The sequence below is a fragment of the Merops nubicus genome, unplaced genomic scaffold (genome assembly GCF_000691845.1).
Source record: "Merops nubicus isolate BGI_N331 unplaced genomic scaffold, ASM69184v1 scaffold4664, whole genome shotgun sequence".
Lineage (NCBI taxonomy): Eukaryota > Metazoa > Chordata > Aves > Coraciiformes > Meropidae > Merops > Merops nubicus.
The window spans coordinates 66,264-84,972 of record NW_008602146.1 but is presented as its reverse complement, the minus strand read 5'-3'; the positions used below and the strand labels follow the sequence as shown (position 1 = coordinate 84,972).

Genomic DNA, 18,709 nt, shown 5'->3' with positions numbered 1-18,709 from the left:
TTAACTCTACTTTTCATTGCATATGTGTGTTTGGTTTGGGCTTTATTTTGGCCAATTGTTATTGCTGTGTTGCTATTGCTAATGTTGTTATTGCTAATTTCTGCTGTTTGCTGGGGTAGGTCCTAGGGTGAGCTGGGCTATCTGGTTGCAGAGACTTCTGCTGATTCAGTCATTCAGTACATCGTCTGCATACCTACAGACATCAATGTGCTCAGGTCTTCCCATTTGCTTCCTGTGATTCTCTGAAGGCTCCTTAAAGCCACCTCTGCCTGTATTATTTCATCAAAGACAACCCACATTCCCTCCCCCCTCATTTTTTTTCTATTAGCACCAGATAATATGTGTGCATATAATACATACCAGAAGGTAAGTTCCCTTTGGCATACACATTTCATATTCACAAACCTTCACCCTTCACAAAAGCAATACTAGGGAGGTTTCTGTCACACCATTATCTAGCAAGTGCAGTAAACTCAAAAAATGTGGAAAAGACTAATACAGTCTTTACTATACTGCAATAACCTACTCAAGATTTCCAAAACAGAATTTTTTTTCCATAGTTAGACATACGTTTCCAAGATGCTGCTCAGCCAGAAGGCCCTTAAATAAAGAGCTACTCAATTTGTGAAAATGTATTGGCTACACAATTTGAAGAAATCATTCATGTATTTGAAAGCATCTGAGGGGAAAGTTTAAGACTCTTCTTTGACAGTGAAGCCAATGGAAGCACAGGGCACCCAGCATCAGACCCAGGAGTGTGTCATTGCTCTGTGGCTACCTTTCAAAATCATGTACAAGGCAGACACAGTTATTTCAGAAGACGATGGACACAAGCAGCAAGATGGAATGTGAGACAAATTTAGGTCCCTTCCCTTTCTCTGGTTATATTTGCTTTCTGCTCAGTTTCATGTTGAAATGTTTAACCATTCCAATCCATAATGTGAAATGGGTGGGATTTAAGCTTTAGAGGTTAACAATGAATGTGCATTTCTGTTGAGAGATGATCACTGAACATCTTCTCCATCTTCCCAATTTTCTCACTTTGGGTCCAAACTTATAAGATGATTAAATCACCTAAAGGTGAGGAGTGTCCACTCCTCTCTGGCTGACATGCACTTCACACTTTATTCACACCCGAAAACTTCATAGCCAGGGCAGAATTACTCACAGCCCCAGTGCATACTAACTGCTAATGCCCTCAGCAGTGGAACTAATAACTTAGCTCCTTTTCAATCCCACACTGGAAGAAACACAAGGCTAACATAAACCTTTCTGTTCCAGGCCCAACGTTGCAAGAGACTGGCCATCATTTTCCGTATCTTTCTTTACAAATGCTTCATCCACTGGGACCAGCTCCCTGACAATCTGACCGTCATCTTCCTCAACTGCTAACCACCGCTGGCATGGGAAATAATACCTATAAGAATGACAGCAGCACCCAGCACTTACACAGGACTTCACAGGCTTTAATAACATAAACAAGCACAGATCACAGGCTACTTAAAAAAACACAAGATTACTCAAAGCTGAACAATAAATCTGATTTCGTCCTTGAGCTCTGGTATATTTTGTTGGGACTAAATCCATAAACAGGTTAGGGAGCACTTGCTGAAAAGTGCTGTTTCTGAGCTGTCAGCCCCATAAGATGATTCCTTTCAGTTTTCACATCCCCAAAGAAAATTAAATAACTTGAGGGCACCTCCAGTCTCCCAGGCATTTTCTGTTTATGAAACATGGACCCATCTCAAGGTCCTTACAACCAGTCCCACACACCAAAACGTTGTGCAGCTTCTAAGCATGTTCCAGCTCAAAGGCAAGCCTGTGTTTCAGGTTTCTAGCAGCCTAAGCTTTGCTCACCCAGATGCCTCTGAAAATCAGGGGAGTGTGCTTAGGTCAGGAATTGCTTTTGGCCCAGGTCTTTGCGTTAGGTACAACAGGGATATGAAATGGGAGGTCAGGGACTTCCAGAGGGAAGCTCTGAAAGGAAACACATGCGTGCAGGCTCTGCCAGGGGAGCTCTTCAGGATGGAGAATCCCTCCCAAGAGAAACAGAGAAAAGCTGAGGTTTTATTCCACATACTGCTGTTTCCCAAACTTCAGAGATGCTGGAACTGCAAAACTCCCCACAGAGGCACCCAAAAACAGCCCCACACCCCATGTAACAGCACAATCATCCCAAAGGATGCCTGCTCCCTATGAGCTGGTGAGGAGCTATGATTTCCTTCTGCACCTCCTTTGCCTTCTCAGGGTTCTCCAGGCTCCTGAGAACATGCCCCCTTTTCTGACCGTATGAAAAGGGTGCGACAGGCTGCTCACGTGGTGCTCTCCTTGTGGTCAACAATCTCTACCCTCTCCAGGAACCAGCTTGGGCTAGCACCAGAGTTATCGTGGCGGATCCGCAGCTTCTTTAGCTCACCCAGGTCAATGGCTTTGATGGTGAACACATCCACCTGCACAGGAGGCAAGAGGCAAATGACTGTGTCTCCCAGAAGAGGGGTATGAAAGGCAGTAAATGGCCAAGGGTAATCTTTTTTTACGTGTGAAAGAAATGGCATTTTTAAGTCCCCCATGTATTTTTTAGGTGGATGTTCTAAAATAACCAGAGAGCTGTGAGGTCTGGTTAACACACTTGGCTCCTACAAGGCCACAGAGCTGCAAAACTCTTCACTCCTGTCTTTACCTCATCCTCCTTTCATCCTCCTCTAGGTTTAACTCATGTCTCCTAAATCTCATTCCCTTTGGGTTTAGCATTCAATCCTGGAGACTGAATATGGAACTGGACACAAATACACCGGCTCCATGGGAACTCTGCTGTGCACTTCCACGTGCTCTATTTCAGACCACAGAACGTTCTTGTGTCAGCTGTATTAGCGTGTCAGGATGGTCCTCCTTGTTATCATAATGCTTTAAATATCTTAAAGTGATTAACTTGCTGATAGACTTTGGGTTTCTACTCCCAAGAGCAGAGCGTGTTACATTTGCAGCTTGGAGCTCTTCCCACTGAATGAAGAACCATGTGCAAGTCGCCGTTTCACAGGTGCCAAGCTCATAAATCACAGCTAACAGCTTATTTAACAACCTTACACTCTTTTCCTTTTTTTTTTCTGATTGCAAGATTTCCATGGCTGCTTATTGCTTCTGTAATTTTTCGTCATTCAGAATTATTCCTTGGCAAATTCTCCAAGTTCTTGGTTGTAATAGGAACCTGTTAATTGTTCATAAGCCTTTTTAAGGCAAATATTCAGTCTAGAAGAGATTTCATTTAATTGGATTGGGCTACAATGTAATTATAGCACAACGTGTAATATTGCTTTTATTCCCTAACTGTTTGAGTAGAACATTTAGAATCGTATTTGTAATCTGAATACTGACATACTTGAGTGGCCTCACAAACACTCTCCAATATTGATTTAAAGTTTGTGGTTTTCAAGTATTCCTGGCAGGAAACATTATTACCGGAATGCTTATGGGAAGCAGATGCAAAGGATTGCTCTGATGTAGAATTGGTGTTCAGCTTATTATTCAAATAAATTTCCCCAGGAAAACCTTTTGAGGCATTTTGCTTTAAATAATATATTTAAGAATCAAAACACATCTGAGCTTTAAGCTGAAAGAAGCAGCCAAGCCTTGCAGAGGAAAGAATAGACTGTAATGAATGACCAGCATGACAATTGAGAGAGCTCTGCCAGCCTTCTGCTCGCTTGAGTACGTTGAGTTCATGCATTACCTGGCCCTTTTCAAACTTGTTGAGATTGTTGGACCTTTTCAGCTGGCGCTCACCCGTGTCTCCTCTTTCTATGCCATAGATGCTCAAGAAGACATTAGCATCCGTCCCAGCCCCCCACACATTCCCAGTGAGAACGCGGACTTCGTATGTATTCTCTGCAAGTAAAATTGCAAAGGCAGATCAGGAGGATCCCAAAAATAGCCATATTTCATCAGATCTAAGGCTCACCATGAAAGAATGTAGCCCAGAAATGCTGGCACAGTCATCTTTAAGAAAGACTTTTGTCTGGAGCCTGTTTGCATCTATCTTAAATCATGAGCAGCTCCATCTTTCTCCAGCCCTTGTCATTAACCATATATATAGCTACAGCTTGCTAAGTTCCCAGCCACAGTGGTAACTTGTGCGACTTGAGATCCAAGTGTACCAGAGAATCCTTGTAGAATCCTACAGAAGTCCCTGAGGACACACCCATGGTAAGCTGTCTCTGCTGCCCTCTGCCTTAGTTTAACCCCTTTCCTCTTCCTCCTCAGAGCTGATCAACAAAACCACAGTGTAAGCTACACTGCAGGGCTGGGGTAATGGGGTGGCTGTGGGGCCATAAATGGCCCTACAAAGCTCCCCAGCATGGTTATCATCCTTCATGCAACTGCTATGTCACACATACATACATATTCCCTCTCATATTTACCCTCCAGGGCAGATTCTCCATCAGGCACCAGCTCCACCACAAGCTCCTTATCTCCTTCATCTTTAGCCAGCCAGCGGTGTGCTACAAATGTATAGACATCCATTACTTCCTCTGCTTTGGTCTCCTCTTCTTCCTCCTCATCAGATTTCTTCTTTTTCTTCTTCTTTTTTTCAGACTCCTTTGACTTCGTGGCAAGCCGCTTCAGCGTGATGCTTTCCAGGAACCAGCCATCCCCAATGCCTTTCCCATCATGGCCTATCCGAATCTTAAAAATCTTGCCAACATCTGCAGCCTCTCTCTGCCACCAAAGGAAAGTCAGCACCCAGGAGGACATAAGACATCTTAATTTCATAAAGTGCGTTCTTAAAAATAAACAGCATCGCTTCTCTCCCCCTAAAACGTCTGAGCAAGGGTAAGATTAATTTTGTATACAAGTTTACCTTTAATTTTTCCTTCCTCTTTTATTCTTTCATACTTTGCATTACCAAATGTCACCTGAGGAGACAAAGCTGAAGACATTCAGAGCAATCATGGTGAGGATAGGAGACAAATCCATGTTTACTGGGCTCCCTACTTCTCCATTGCTCTCCTCACCAGTGTTGTCTCCTCGTTGGCATTAAATGTGAAAATGCCAAAATGCATCAGTTTTTGGTTTTTTTTTTTACAGAATCTCTGTGCCTGAAGTATTTTTTAAATTAAGAAGATACGTTTAATACTTAGCACGAGAGATGAACCGAGCAAGAAGCAATAACAATACAGCAAGAAGGCAGTAAACTTCAACTCGTATAACCTGCTCTCTGACACGGACCATGGGCTTGGACTGCCCCTCTCCTCCCTTCTCATTTGGAAAACTGGAAAAGTATTTTCTCACTTCACTGGTGTGCAGAGAGGATACAGTCATCAGTGATTACAATGCATTAGTGGCAGGAGGCTGAACCAGTAAGAAAATTTCCATCTTTCTAGTTAATACGATGGACACAAAACCTTGATGATTTACTGGTCCAGATTACTGCTTAACAAAATTGGAGAGAAGGTTTTACTCCACATAGTCTCTCAGTAACCAATTACTTGTTTCTGATGATTGCTTATGCTGTTAGGCAGTGCTTATGTTATAAAACTTGCAAACATTTGCTTCAGGCTGAAATCTGGCAACATGGCATATGAGGTTTTAGTCTAGAAGAATTTTTTTCTATATTAGATTAAAACAAAATCGATTGCACATGAGATGCTTATCAGAAAACTAAAATTGATCCAGCTGTCCTGGCATCAAAATGTGTCTTTCCTTACACCACTTTACCCTTAGATGTGCTGTAATCATCCTGCATGCCCTATTACTGATGGCGGTTCTTATTAGCATGTGGCTCACAGAATCTTTTTCTTGCCTGTACCTTTCTGTAAATATTCATATAACGAAAGAGATATAGGATCTGTCTATTAATGCTTCAGAGCTTCTGCCTTGTGTGCTTATTAAAAAAATCACAGAAAATGGGCAGTACTTTATAGTCCTACAATAAATATCTGAGTGAGGATATAAGCATGGCTATCTAAACAGAAGAGTGTGCATATTATTAATCTGATATTGCCTATCAGCTTTTACTCATAAATTTTGGAAAGCTTCTTTCATTTAAAATCAGAGAAACCTGGTCTTAAAATTATAGAGAGTCTTAAAATACGAAGCATTTATAAGGTGCTAGTCATCTTAAATCCCAAAGAACTCATTAAAAATGGATAAACTTCACTAACTCCATTCTATAAAGCAAGAAACTGCGGCAGGAGGAGGTGGAGAGATCTCAAAAATACACATTACAAAACTGGTAAAGCTGTGGGTAAAGGCATCTCCATTTGGCCAGTGACAATGACAAGGATTTTTATTTAATTATCAAGAATTTAATTCCATTCTTGATAATTCAGGGGAGATTCCATGACTATCTCTGAGTAGGTGCCACCTCTGTGGGACTGCCAATTCACAAGGAGACCTAGGCTTCAGCATGGTGAGCCTTGTTCTATGAGAACTTACGACAGATGTGCCTTAAATCCTGCTTCCACCTGTGCTCTGTGCTGTACTGTCCAGATGTTGATGTCTCCTGAGATTACTTCAGCACAGAAGGGTGAGGTTCTGACATGCCCTGCCAGCACATCCCATCCTTGCTCTAACCCCACATTGGGACAAGAACTGAGACCATTCATTTCCCCTAGAGCTTGGTTTCTCTGGGCAGGAAATTCAGCCAAACAAACAAGCTGGGAAGGGGCAGTCAATATAGCCAGTCCCCACTCAGGAGAGGGTGGGAAATCACAGCAGCAAACCTCTGAAGGGCTGGGCTGACAACATGTACCTGTTGTTAATGGCATGTGGGACAACAGGCAAAGCCTGGTTTTCCCCAACTTTATTTTTCTCCAGCTAGTTTAAGAAAAGGGACAGTAATACGTCATCAGGCCCAAAATAAAAGTTTAAGGTCTTTTGAGATCTTCTTTTGGAAGTAAAGGTAAGCAAATGCTGCTAATAGACCATACTCTTCCACAACACCACTGCTACCAGTCGCTCAGAAGATGAAAGCCACTCCACGAAACACAAAATTTCCCCAGATAAATACTGAATCTCCAAAAAATATGGATCAAGGACAGCAGAGACCAACAGACCCAACAGTTTTGTTTAAAAGTAAATTGCTTTCTACGACTGGGCCAGGTATTCTGTGGATGTCTCAGTTTTGGCTGATCATCTCTTGCCCCTCACAGAAGCAGCAACGACCCCCTCCATCATACCTTGAAGATATCTGTGGCCCCCCGTTCGAAGTTGTTTGATCTGTTTTCTAAGATGATCAGTTCTGTTTTGCCAGTCTCGCCGTAAATCTGCATGAAGACTTTGGCATTGGTGCCTGCAGCCCGCACGTCTCCAGTAACCACAGACACCTCGTAGTTTATCACTGGCCCAAAAATAAAGCAATTAAATCAGCAGAGAAGCTCAGATACCAACCTTCCTGAGGGCTTAGGTTCAAAATTAAATTATCTTAACAAATAACCACCTACCCGACCCTTTGCTCCTATCCAAACCAAATGTAAGCTAACAACCCTTCACTGAGGACTAACCTAACAGTTTTCCTTTTACAAGTGTTAAGCCAGTGTCAGAGGGGTGTAAAACAGAGCCTTAAATTTCTTTTCAGTATTAATTATAGAGATGGTTAAATGATCTTCTTAATGCAATATATGGGAGTTACACAGAAAAGAGGAAAAAAACATCTCTTTTCTCAGGATCCCAAGGCAAATTTTAACCATAGCCTAAAAAAAACTCCCAAATCTACTGATGAAAGTCAAACAGACAGTAGGGATTTGGCCCTTATTTATCAAACAGCCTCTCTCTTCCAGACAGCAGGGTAATACAGGCAGGATGGGATGCAGGCTGGTGCAGGACTGGGTCATTGCAGAAGGTAAATGTGGAAAAAGCAGAGCCCACTAGTTTTGTAAAGAAGAAGCACTGTGGTTTGTGCTGTCCAGGGCATATATTTTTTAACACCATCTCAGGAAATGAAGATGGAAAACTAATGTTTTTTCCAGCTCTTTTAGAAAAGGAAACAAGAGTAGAATAATTTCCTTACCAACATAAGCTCTTTGGGACAGGGACTATTTGGTTTTGGTATCTAACCTGCTCGTTAAAAATGTTACTAATAAAATTTTAGTCCAGCACACATTTCTCAAAGGTCATAAAAAAGCACACATTTCTCAAGGCCCTTGATCTCACGTTTCTCAATAGGCACAATCTCACTTGGGTAGACCTCCACCTCCACCCTGCCATCAGCTTCATCCTTGTCGAGCCATCGGTTGCAGGGGAACATGTACTGCCTTCCCTGGACTGGAACTGTGATCTGGACACTGGCCAGGAACCAGCCAGACCGCAGACCCACGTTATCGTGTCCGATCAGTATTCGGTTGATCTTTAAAAAAAGCACACAAAAAAACCAAGAAGGCAGAAAAAAACCCCCCGACACAGCAGAATTTACTTAATATATAACAATCTTCTTCCCCTGGCACACTGTTTTTCCACCATGTTCATTTAAATAATTTATAGATGTAGTTAAGCATAAACATAGAACATTCTTCACATACCAGAACTTATTCTAGATTGATGATGTAACAGTCTATATGAAATGCAGTTATTAATTTCTAATTAAAAGATCATGAGTTTTTTACAACACATTCAATACTGTCATATTGATTCTGAATTCAGACACTTGCACAAACTGCAGAGCACCCTGCAATTAATTCTTACCTTCCCAATATCCATCGTATCTAGAGTAAACTCATCCACTCGACCACGTTCAAAATAATTACCTAGATCGTTATCAGAGACTAATAAAGGTTCTTTGCTGGTGTCTGCTTTTTCACCATAGAGTTTGATGAAAACTTTGGAGTCTGAGCTGGCACCGGGGATATCTCCTGTCTTGATGCTGATGTGATAACTGACATCTAAAGTGAGGTGAATGGACAGAACACAGACACGTGAGTGGCATTTCCAGTGCTCAGCCAGGCAACTGGCTTCAAACAGACACAAGGGAGGAGGGGTCCAGCTACAGACACAGAAAGGACTTTGCAACTCCATTCACACACCCATTGTCTCAGGACCACAGTCAATAAACTGTCACACCTTGGAGTTGTTCACCGAAACATAAGAGATGCAGCAGTCACACTAATAAGCAGAAAATAGGCTGTACTCCTCCCTCTCACCATTAGGAGATTACCAAGCCATAAAAATTACATTAAGCATGTGAGGTGATTTCACTTTTTTTTATACTTATAATTTAATTCCACAGCCTTGACTAAAGCAAAAGAAAACATGTCAATCTGACCTCTGTAAGTGCAATTTTCTAAAGAAAGCTGTGGCATTGGAGCCCTGGTTCTCCAGAAAAGGACAATGTAACATTTTTTTGTGATTTTCTTCTGGGAACACAATGTTATTCAACAGAATTTACTCTAATAAAGCCGTGGCAATTGGAGATCCTTCAGAGACACTATACAAGGAAGCAATTCTTAAACAAATCATGACATTAAAAATCAAAGTTTCTATGTACATAAATAATGTTGCAATTATTCTCTTTTATGCACATCAATCCCATTCATAAACTAGGATTCAAAGGTCAGAGCGTTCCCCCCCAAGTGACCTACCACAGCTTTTTGCATAAGAATGGCAAAAAAAGCCCAGTAGATTTACTGTGAACTGGCATGAATTGCTAAATAGAATAAAGCAAGTAAACACGTGCATACACAGCTCAAACCCAGACCTTCCTTTTTCCAAGCTAAACTCACTTTTTAGCATTGGTGATTCCCCAGCAGGTACTAATTCTCGGACAATCTGACCATCATCCTCATTTTTGTCAAGCCATCTGGTTTACAAACAGAAGTAAGTTATCTTTGAATAGTTAGGACCTGTTAGACCTTTCACAATCCAGGCTGGCTCCACACATAGTAAAATTCCACACTGTAGTCAAAAATATATTTTTACAGTGCTCTGTATCTTTCTTAAGTTTACTGGAGCTTGACAAGACCCTACAGCAGTCACACTTTAAAAAAATCTATTTTTCTAAGAAGAATGATCACAAGAGCAGGGCTCATGGTAGGCAAGCATCTGCTGTGATGTTCATCTGTCTGAAAAGCACAAACTCCATAACAAGCAAATGTCAGTCTCATTCTTTTGAAAAATTTACTTCCACTGACCAGAAATACTTACAACGTTTATTACTAGCCACCTTAATTACAATCTTCATACCATGTAAGTTTCTAAAACCCTGGTGGTTTTTACATGTTTGCTTACTCTAGTTTATCATCACTTTTCCTTTCCTTATAGAAAAGTATATATAATCTTTTATTTTTTTCCAGCAGTTTTAATTGTATTGTTCCCATTTTCAGGGCTGGGTATGTGGAGGAAGTTGACACAAGCAACTGGAAGGAATTCCTTTGATTCTCAACATTAATCTAATGATCCAACTAGACTAATTAAAAAGAAGAGCTAGGCAGAAAACAAAATGTAGCATAATTGCAAGGGAAAAAAAATTTGAAAGGAAAATGGAAGGGAACCAATTGTTAATCTGGTAACCCTCACAGCTGCTCCTTCAGCCTCAGTGACAAAGGAATTACAGCCCCAACCCCATCAAATGCTGTACAGCAAGCATTCTGCAATGACATCAAGGACCCTAGCAGAGGTTTCTTATTTTCCACTTCAAACCCAGGCTGCTGCAGCACTCAGGATATTCCTGTAACCATCTGCTTAGAGCCAGGTTTCCCATAACAATGCAGTGAGGCCATTTCTGACCCTGGACACCCTATCATGAGAACAGGTGTGGTTCCCAGATTGCTTGTTGTTCCCATGTACACAGCTACCTTCAGTAGCACCTTTTGCAGTTAAAAATACTGTTTAAAATCAGCAGGGTTGGACGAAAGACAAGCGAACAAGCTCTGGTAGGTCATGCAGGGTATTTAAATTGCTTTAATAATTCCCAGAACCAGAAAGAAAAAACAAAATCCCTAGAAACTGGTTTTTTTTTTAAAGCTATGTGAATGACACCAGAACACAGAAGATCTGCTTCTGCACAAACACACGCAGCATGGATGCTCCTGCAATGTTCCTGTGCCATGTGCATTCTCCGTGTCTGATCCTCACAACAAAAAGCAGGGGAGCTGTCTTACCACTCAAGTTCCCACCTTTGATTTTACTGATGAGTTATCAAGCACAGAAACCAGCAAACAACTCTCCTAACAGGGATCTGGGGGCATGAACAGTGCCCACGGAGAGCTGGATCCAACCTATGGTATCTCACTGTCATAAACCAGCACAGCTTACTGCCATGACCAGATGGACTTGTCATGGTGATCAAGGAATGACCAGGTATTTTGGAAGACCAAGGATGATAGGTCTCCACTTCATACATCTGATGAATTTCATCATCTTCCCACGCACAAAAAAACAATAAGCACAAAGAAACCATGCAGAAAATAAGCACTGGGAGAGAAATCCAAACATGAGCGAGAGCCATCTGGTCCCAGAAGGACTGGCAGCAAAGCCCCCATGCAGAAGAGGTGCAGAGAACCCCACCACACAAACACACATCTCCACTCCCAGCTCCCCTCTCTGGCGAGTTGTCGGGTATGCAGTCTACCCCGTATTCTTCCCTTTCACTCTGTAAAGCAGGTGGCCATGTGCAGGTGGCTTGAAAAAGGCTAAAAGCTGAGGGTGTCAGCATGAAGGTGGTGAACATCTGGACGTGTGATGATCACCCAAATACCATGTGAGGGCATCAGATGCGGTGCTGTGATTTAGTAGAGGCTGAGAGGTGTAGTGGGGATAAAGGAGCAGAAAAATCTGTGGGGAAGGCTATGAAATTGATGTCAAGAACTGAGCAAGGATAGAGTGCAAGAAGGGAAGAAGAGGAACATGCTAGACATCACATTGTCTTAAGAAAGGAAGCTTTTATTGATGTTTTGGGGTTGGGGGATTTTATTTTACCTGTTAGTACTGGTCCTTAATACCTTTGTATCATGTAGCTCTTGATGCTGGCTCAGGATTCACGTCCTTGGACAGGTATCCAATGGCTAAGGGACCACATCATCCCAAAAGTCAAGATGCTTCTGCATACATGGATGTTAGCGGGGAGGACCCACAAAATTCTAGCCTGAACTTCGCTACCCCAGGACTACCGAATTCAGCATGGCCATCAGAAAGGCAGAAGTTCACATGGGAGATGCAATTCTGCCCTCCTGCTGCTGGGTTTTGTGTCCTGCAAGCTGCTGTTTCTGTTGCCAATGTACATGCTGTTGTTTTCTGTCAGCTTCACCATTGCTGATGTTTTAGGGAAATGTGGGACAAATCTAGGGGCAATGCTTCTGCACCAAGGTGGCAGGATGAAAATGCATCCCAGAGGAAACAGATCTCTGTGTGCAGCATGGAAAACACTAAGAGCTTGGCTGTGAGGACAGGTGAGAAAAATGAGCCAAAAAGGGAGGACACACCCCTAGATAAAGAAATTCCCTTCACCAGCGTTGGTAGCTACTGATGACAAGAGAAGAGTATGTCTTGGACTGGAAAAGGAAGAGGGAGGTTTTTCAGCAGAAGTGGCTTAGGACTACTTTGTTTCAGCCAAGAGAACAGCCCAAAGTGGTAGAAGCACCATTTTCTCAAGAAGATGACTTCAGTGACAGAGGAAATATTTGGATGAGCAGTGCTGCTGCCTTCCTTCCCTTCAGCACACATGCTGCAATTTCCTAATTTTACTTCAATGTAATTCCAATAGCGTATCACTGAGCAGCAGACTGCAACCAGGGGTTTGTAGTCTTATGCTAGACAAAGATGAATAAATATTATAAACACATCAGGCTGCAGAAAATAGAATTTTTATGTATAGTGCCATCGTATTCCTAGCACAAAAGACTTGTCAAATTTTTTTTTAGTTTATCAGAGCTTCCATACAGTTTCAGTGCTTGTAGCTCACATGCCAACGTGGGTTTTGCAAGGGTTTAGTCATGTCCTGTATCACATACTTCATTCTAAAGTGGTACTGTATGTCAAATAACCCAAAGTCGACATAACTATGACATGAGAGCCACTTCAGAGTGAATTTCTAGAGCATCAGAAAGTCATGGAAGCACTACAAAAAAGTATGATATGACATCATACACAGCATTGCAAATCCAGCAGGCGATAGCCTGTGCAATGAGAATGATAAGCACATCCATTGCATTCAGAGATACACATGTGTTTGTGTGTGTGTCTTTAAACAAAACCCACATATGTAAATATCTCTCAAACAGACATTTCAGTCTATTTTTGGGGAACAAAAGAAGGTTCCTCTGAAACCTGGTATGATGAACACTTTTGGCATTTGATTGAATAAATACGCTTTCGCAGGGGTATCCTATTGCATCATCCCATTCATGGTTGGTCTGTTGTTCTTCAGATAATTAATGATGTTCCCTTATGCCTGTGCTGGAGGAAAATTAGGATGGTGCAGTCCATATGCTTAGAAAAAAAATGTAATGAAGTATCATTGAAGATTTCAGTGGAGCTGTAATGATTTATTGCACATAAAATTCTATCTTATCACTAAGTCACGACTTTGCCTGATTGAAAATTCATTTCTGTCTGGGATATAAATATAATAAAAAATAGGCTATTTGAAAGAACATCAGCTAGTCCATTCCTGGACTTCCACAGAGCCTTGAGGAGAAAATTAAATCTGAATAGCTCAGTTCTGAGCTTCAAAAAGGTTCAACCCCAGTTCTGGGGTGAGAGGTGAAGTCTTTAATTTCAAACTCTCTGGCCACATTCATAATCAAAATACCTAAACCACATCAGGTATTATAAGGTACAAATTGCCCAGTTGTGACAGTGAATCACTCAGTGTTCAGTCCCTAAAATCATGTGTGTTATAATGTCATGTGGTTACGAGTTAGGAGTAATAACTGCAGTGTATCTGAGTGATGCACTAGTAATTCTGCAAATAGTGTTTAGAGAAGTTACTTATATTTACTTTTTGCAAGCACAGATCAAATGATGACTTTAAAGGTCTCTGACTCTAAGAAGTGCTACAAACCATTCTCCTTATAGGTGACTGTTTTAAGAACTGAGAACAGAGGCCTGGGAGTCATTATTTCTCAATGTTCTTCATGAATCTGACACAAACTCACAATTAACCCACTTAGCTCCTCTTTATCTCTGCTGGCTCCCTTGTACAACAGAGGCAGCTCTTCTGATAGAGCTCTTGAGACAATTAGGTAATAGATGCTCCTACAGAGTCATAAAAAAAGCTTTCAAATTAAAACACAAAACATAGCTCTGTATATGAATATCTAAATAACAAGAACAGAGACTTCAATGACTAAGCAGTGAAGATCTATGAGGAATCCTACAGACATTGGTTGCACTGCAAGCTGGTTAGCCAGCTCTTTGCTGTAATATCTGGTCTCCACATGCTGAGTTTTATGGAGGTAAGAAGCTTGTGAAGCTTTCTGCACAGGTGAGATATGTTTCTCCTGGAAGGTATTTTGTCCTCTGGCTGTCTCATAGTAATAGCTAAGTGTCAGAGGGTCAATGGAGTCGCTTTCAGCAAGGACTCAGCAACATAAATTGTTGTCTCCAGACCATGCAATTGTGCTGTGTCAAAAAAAAGTGGACATTAATTAGGTCTTGAAGATGAAGTCAATGAGAACATCAGCATGTCTATTGGCTGGCTGTAGACTGGCCAAGCAGAAACAGAAGCTTCCCTGCTGTCCCCAGGATGGAGCTCCTCTGTAACCCTGCTTGCATTGGCTGGCTAAAAGAAGGCTGCTCCTCTTGGCCAAGTCTTCTTCAGCACCTTGGCTCTGGAGGAGCAGGTGAGGCACACCTCTCTGAGCACATGCCAAAGCAGCGAGGACATAAGCTGTCCTTGGCCTACAGGACTGGAGGGGAACATCCAAATGCTGCAGGTCATGGAGGTGTTTGTCCCTCATGTGGAGGATGCAGTGGGTGAGCACCTTCTCCCTCAGATATCTCCGGGCTCCATGACGACACCCGTATACTGCGATGATGCCCCAGTCTCTCAGGAGACACAGGCACCAAAGATAACGAGAGGGAGCAGCTGTCCCTGTGTTTGGTGGCGATCAGTCATGTCACCTTCTCAATCTGAGGGGAAGAGATAATGCTGGCACAAGGACAGCAAATAAAGTCACACGAACAACACTGACATCACTTGGGGAAAAGAGACATTAAGAAAAGTAAGAAGAGTGGAATTCCATCTTTTGTCAGCTGAAACCTAAATGAACCCCACGAACATTTTGAAGATAATGTATTGGGGTATCTTTTTCCCTCCTTTTTCAGTCCCTGACTTGAGGGGAATGCCCTGTGGACGTTGACGTTTCTGATCCACAGATGTAAAGCTAAGGGGAAAGGGGTCATCACTCCAAACTGAAGGAGGCACCCAGTTAAACAGCCAAGTAAGGAGACAATTCAAAAGGAAATCTTTAAAATGAGCCAGCTGCACAGTGCAGTTAGTCACAGAAATATCTCTGAGGAGCCTGAGCAAAACAGCTCTTCACACGGACACTTCATGTCCAAGTGAAAACCTGTCTAGCTTGCTTGCTTAGCTCAGTAAAACATATGGTTGTGAAATATGTATCAAAAGGCAGCAATGACCACATGGTGGTTTGTTCTTTGAAAAGGGAGAGACTGTCTTGCTTTTCACAACCAGGATGACACTGCATCTGCTGCTCTGTGCTGTCTCCCCAGAGAGTTTGCTCTCTGATGTGATGTGGCTTTAGCAATGCAGAGAGGCTGGGGCTGGATCCTGCTTTGTCTTTGGCTGACTCTCATCATTTATAGCAGAGCTCTTCCTGACTTACAGTGACAAGAAGCAAGTAACCAGGTTGAGCTTTGACCTTTGTTTGCAATTTAAAAATAATTGTGTTTGCATTTACAATTCCACTTGCCCTCCAGGAGGCGATTTTTTACAACAGGTACTTGATGTCCTTAGCTGGAGCTCAGTGAACTTCTGTCTTACAGGGTGGACATCCTGAGAGGGTAAGTGGGACTTCATGGGATGCTGAACTACACTGAAGTTAGTCTTTTATGTTTTCACCCATTTCTCTCTAGTTTTTGCTGCAGTGTTGAGGCAGACCCTAGTTAGTGCTAGGACAGATGGTGCCTCAGTACAGCACATTTCTTTTGGCCACTTGGTTGTCTAGGAAAGAGAAGAATACATTTCTAACTCACCCACAGGGGCAAGTTACAGCCCTCTGCTCCACCTCTGTGTCTGTCTGCATGATACACATTTCCCTTCATGCAAGGAGTCTTCATGATAGCAACATAACAATTTAGCATTCTCCCAACACAAAAAAAAAAATAACATCCCATTGCTCCTGGAAAGATGGGATGTGCATGTGAGGGACCAGAACACATGCAATAAAACTAGCAGATTGCAGCAGATTGCAGAGTGTGTTTCTGCAGCAGGCAATTGCAGTGACACTGGATGTGGAACTGGAAGGTTGTGTTTCACCTTCTGGAATTTCTCTATATTACTCAGCTAATTGTTGAAAGTTCACAATTCAGATTGCTGTTTGTTTGGTGAGGGGAGTTTAAACTGTATCTTAAACCTCCCAATCCACACTCTCCACTTTCAGGCTTAGCAAAAATAAATGAATGAATAAATAAAAAGGATTAAGCTGTGCTTCAGAAAATTCCAGTCTTGGAACAACAGCTAGTCTCTTCAAAGTCTGGCAAATGCATAGGTGGAGGCATACTTTGCAAGCATTGTTTCCAGTACCTGTAGCAGGGGAATTCCACAGCCTCACTTTCTGGCTGTCCTTCTTCCCTCACTATCACTTTGGCAAGGTACCAGCCACTGCTTCCTCCTTTGCCATCATGCCCTATCCTCACCCTCCTCACCTGCTTCAACGTTACTGCTTCAACGAAGAATTCATCAGCCTTTGAGAAGGAGAAGAAAAAAGGTAAGACAATATTTCTCCTCAAAAACAAGCAAACCAACCAGATTTATTTTTGCAATCAATCCAACATCATCAGCATGCTGCAAGATAATTCTTCACAAGATGAAGGAGAAAGTATGAATTAATTTGCCAAAGAAAGAAAGCTTGAAAATTTGTCCTAGATGTATAACATTACATTTATAAATATATGATCTGCCAGCATTTTAAATCTCCAATGTCATTGCGTGCCCTCCACAACTGGAGAAGAGAAAAGTAATTTGATTATTAAGAAGTTCATACACAGAGGCAGGAAATCCAAGTTCAAACCCCTGCTCAGATATAAGCTTTCTGGGAAATCCAGTGCAGGTCACCAGGCAAAATCCACAGAGGTATTTGGAGGTACAGTTCAAAGACATTACCCTACATTAAATTCATATTTAATGAATTTGAGTAGCATGGGCTACTGAGCACAGTTTAAGCCCAGCCATGGCATGAAAGCATTAGGCATGGCTGCAGAGGAATATTTCCAGCTGCTCCATGAGTTGTGTTCAGAGGCTGGTGTGAGCACAACCCATCAGCTAAATACTCTTGATACCCTACAAGAGACAGAAATTTTATGCCTTTTTTATTGTTGTCTTGTTTTTAACTTTCCTGGAAAAGGAGCTCAAATTAGCAGCCTACAGATTAGCCCAAGGGATGGCCTCTCAAGCCCAGAGCTTTGTTACTGAAGATCGTAGTGGGAGCAGAAGTTCCTGAAGGCTGAAGGAAGAGAGATTTGTTGAAAGAGAAGGTTACTTCTCTGGGAATAAGGCTGGGCAATTGTCTATGGTACACATACAGATGTGTACACGTGTATGGTGACCTCTCTGAAGCATATAGCCCAACCAACAGACATGAGTCCTGTGGTTACCATCTGGCTGAGGTACCTCACTAGGTAAGAGAAAGATATTCAAACACTGCAATTTGTTCATTCCTCATCCCCCAGAAGCCCATATGGTGATAGACTATACCCAGCTGGCTCCCAGAAAGAGTGGTGGCAAGGAATAGTTATTTAAACATTTATTAAAAGAATCATCATTTTTCCATCATTCTGGGATCCAAACTGGCCTTTAAAATACAGACAACTAAACATTTTACTGCCATTTTAACTGCTGATGATGGGCTTACATACATGAGAAAGTGTTACTTCCATAATCAAAACTGCTGAATTGGGTATTTAAGGTATCAAAACCTCACTGAGGCAGTCTAAGTCAATGAAATCTAATTCATTAGGCCTGATGTTCATCTTACTTATTAATGGCTGATATAAATTAATGAGTAAGTAACTAACTGGAACCACAGCAGGGTAAACACCTAATTTAGAGGCATCTTTAAATTGTGCCTTCTATACAGGCTGTTAGTTTGCATCTGCAAGCAAGCTTTTTGAGTTAAATTAGTAATCAAGGTGCTATTGGTCTAAGTGGCTGTAGATTAAAAGACAGCACTGACTTAGCTACATTTCTTTTTAACAGGGTATCTGAGTTAATCAGTGTAGACACACTCAGTCTTTTGAATATATCAGCTCTAAGCTTGTCAAGATCAATCCTTAAACAGTTTGCAGTTCATTCATCAGCTTTCAGCTCCTCATGCCAAAGAGAGTGGTTTTTCCATTAACAGGTTCCAGTTTGGTTTATATCATCTGGATACTATTAGTCACATGAACTGATTTCCAAAATTCTGTCTACATATTTATCTATTTATTTTAACCCTTCAGGCAAATCACCCTGTAACTAATTTTGGGAGTAAAAATAAAATAGTCACCATCTGTGATTAAAATAGTTGTGTCTTCTGTGAACCAAGAATCTTTCTTTTGGAAG

General features: G+C 41.8%; 1 protein-coding gene across 1 annotated transcript in view; it reads right to left on the bottom strand.

Moving 5' to 3' along the window:
- The window catches only part of LOC103770954 (lipoxygenase homology domain-containing protein 1-like), a gene marked incomplete at its 3' end in the record, with an annotated part of 94,111 nt that overhangs the window by 31,423 nt on the left and 43,979 nt on the right, over positions 1-18,709 (bottom strand). Inside the window, exons 13-21 of the mRNA XM_008938231.1 lie at positions 16,694-16,854; positions 9,711-9,787; positions 8,677-8,873; positions 8,149-8,341; positions 7,176-7,336; positions 4,416-4,713; positions 3,728-3,882; positions 2,317-2,450; positions 1,269-1,417 (exon numbers count right to left, since the gene is read on the bottom strand). Of these exons, the coding sequence (XP_008936479.1) occupies positions 1,269-1,417; positions 2,317-2,450; positions 3,728-3,882; positions 4,416-4,713; positions 7,176-7,336; positions 8,149-8,341; positions 8,677-8,873; positions 9,711-9,787; positions 16,694-16,854 (1,525 nt within the window). The remainder of the gene's footprint in view (positions 1-1,268; positions 1,418-2,316; positions 2,451-3,727; positions 3,883-4,415; positions 4,714-7,175; positions 7,337-8,148; positions 8,342-8,676; positions 8,874-9,710; positions 9,788-16,693; positions 16,855-18,709) is intronic.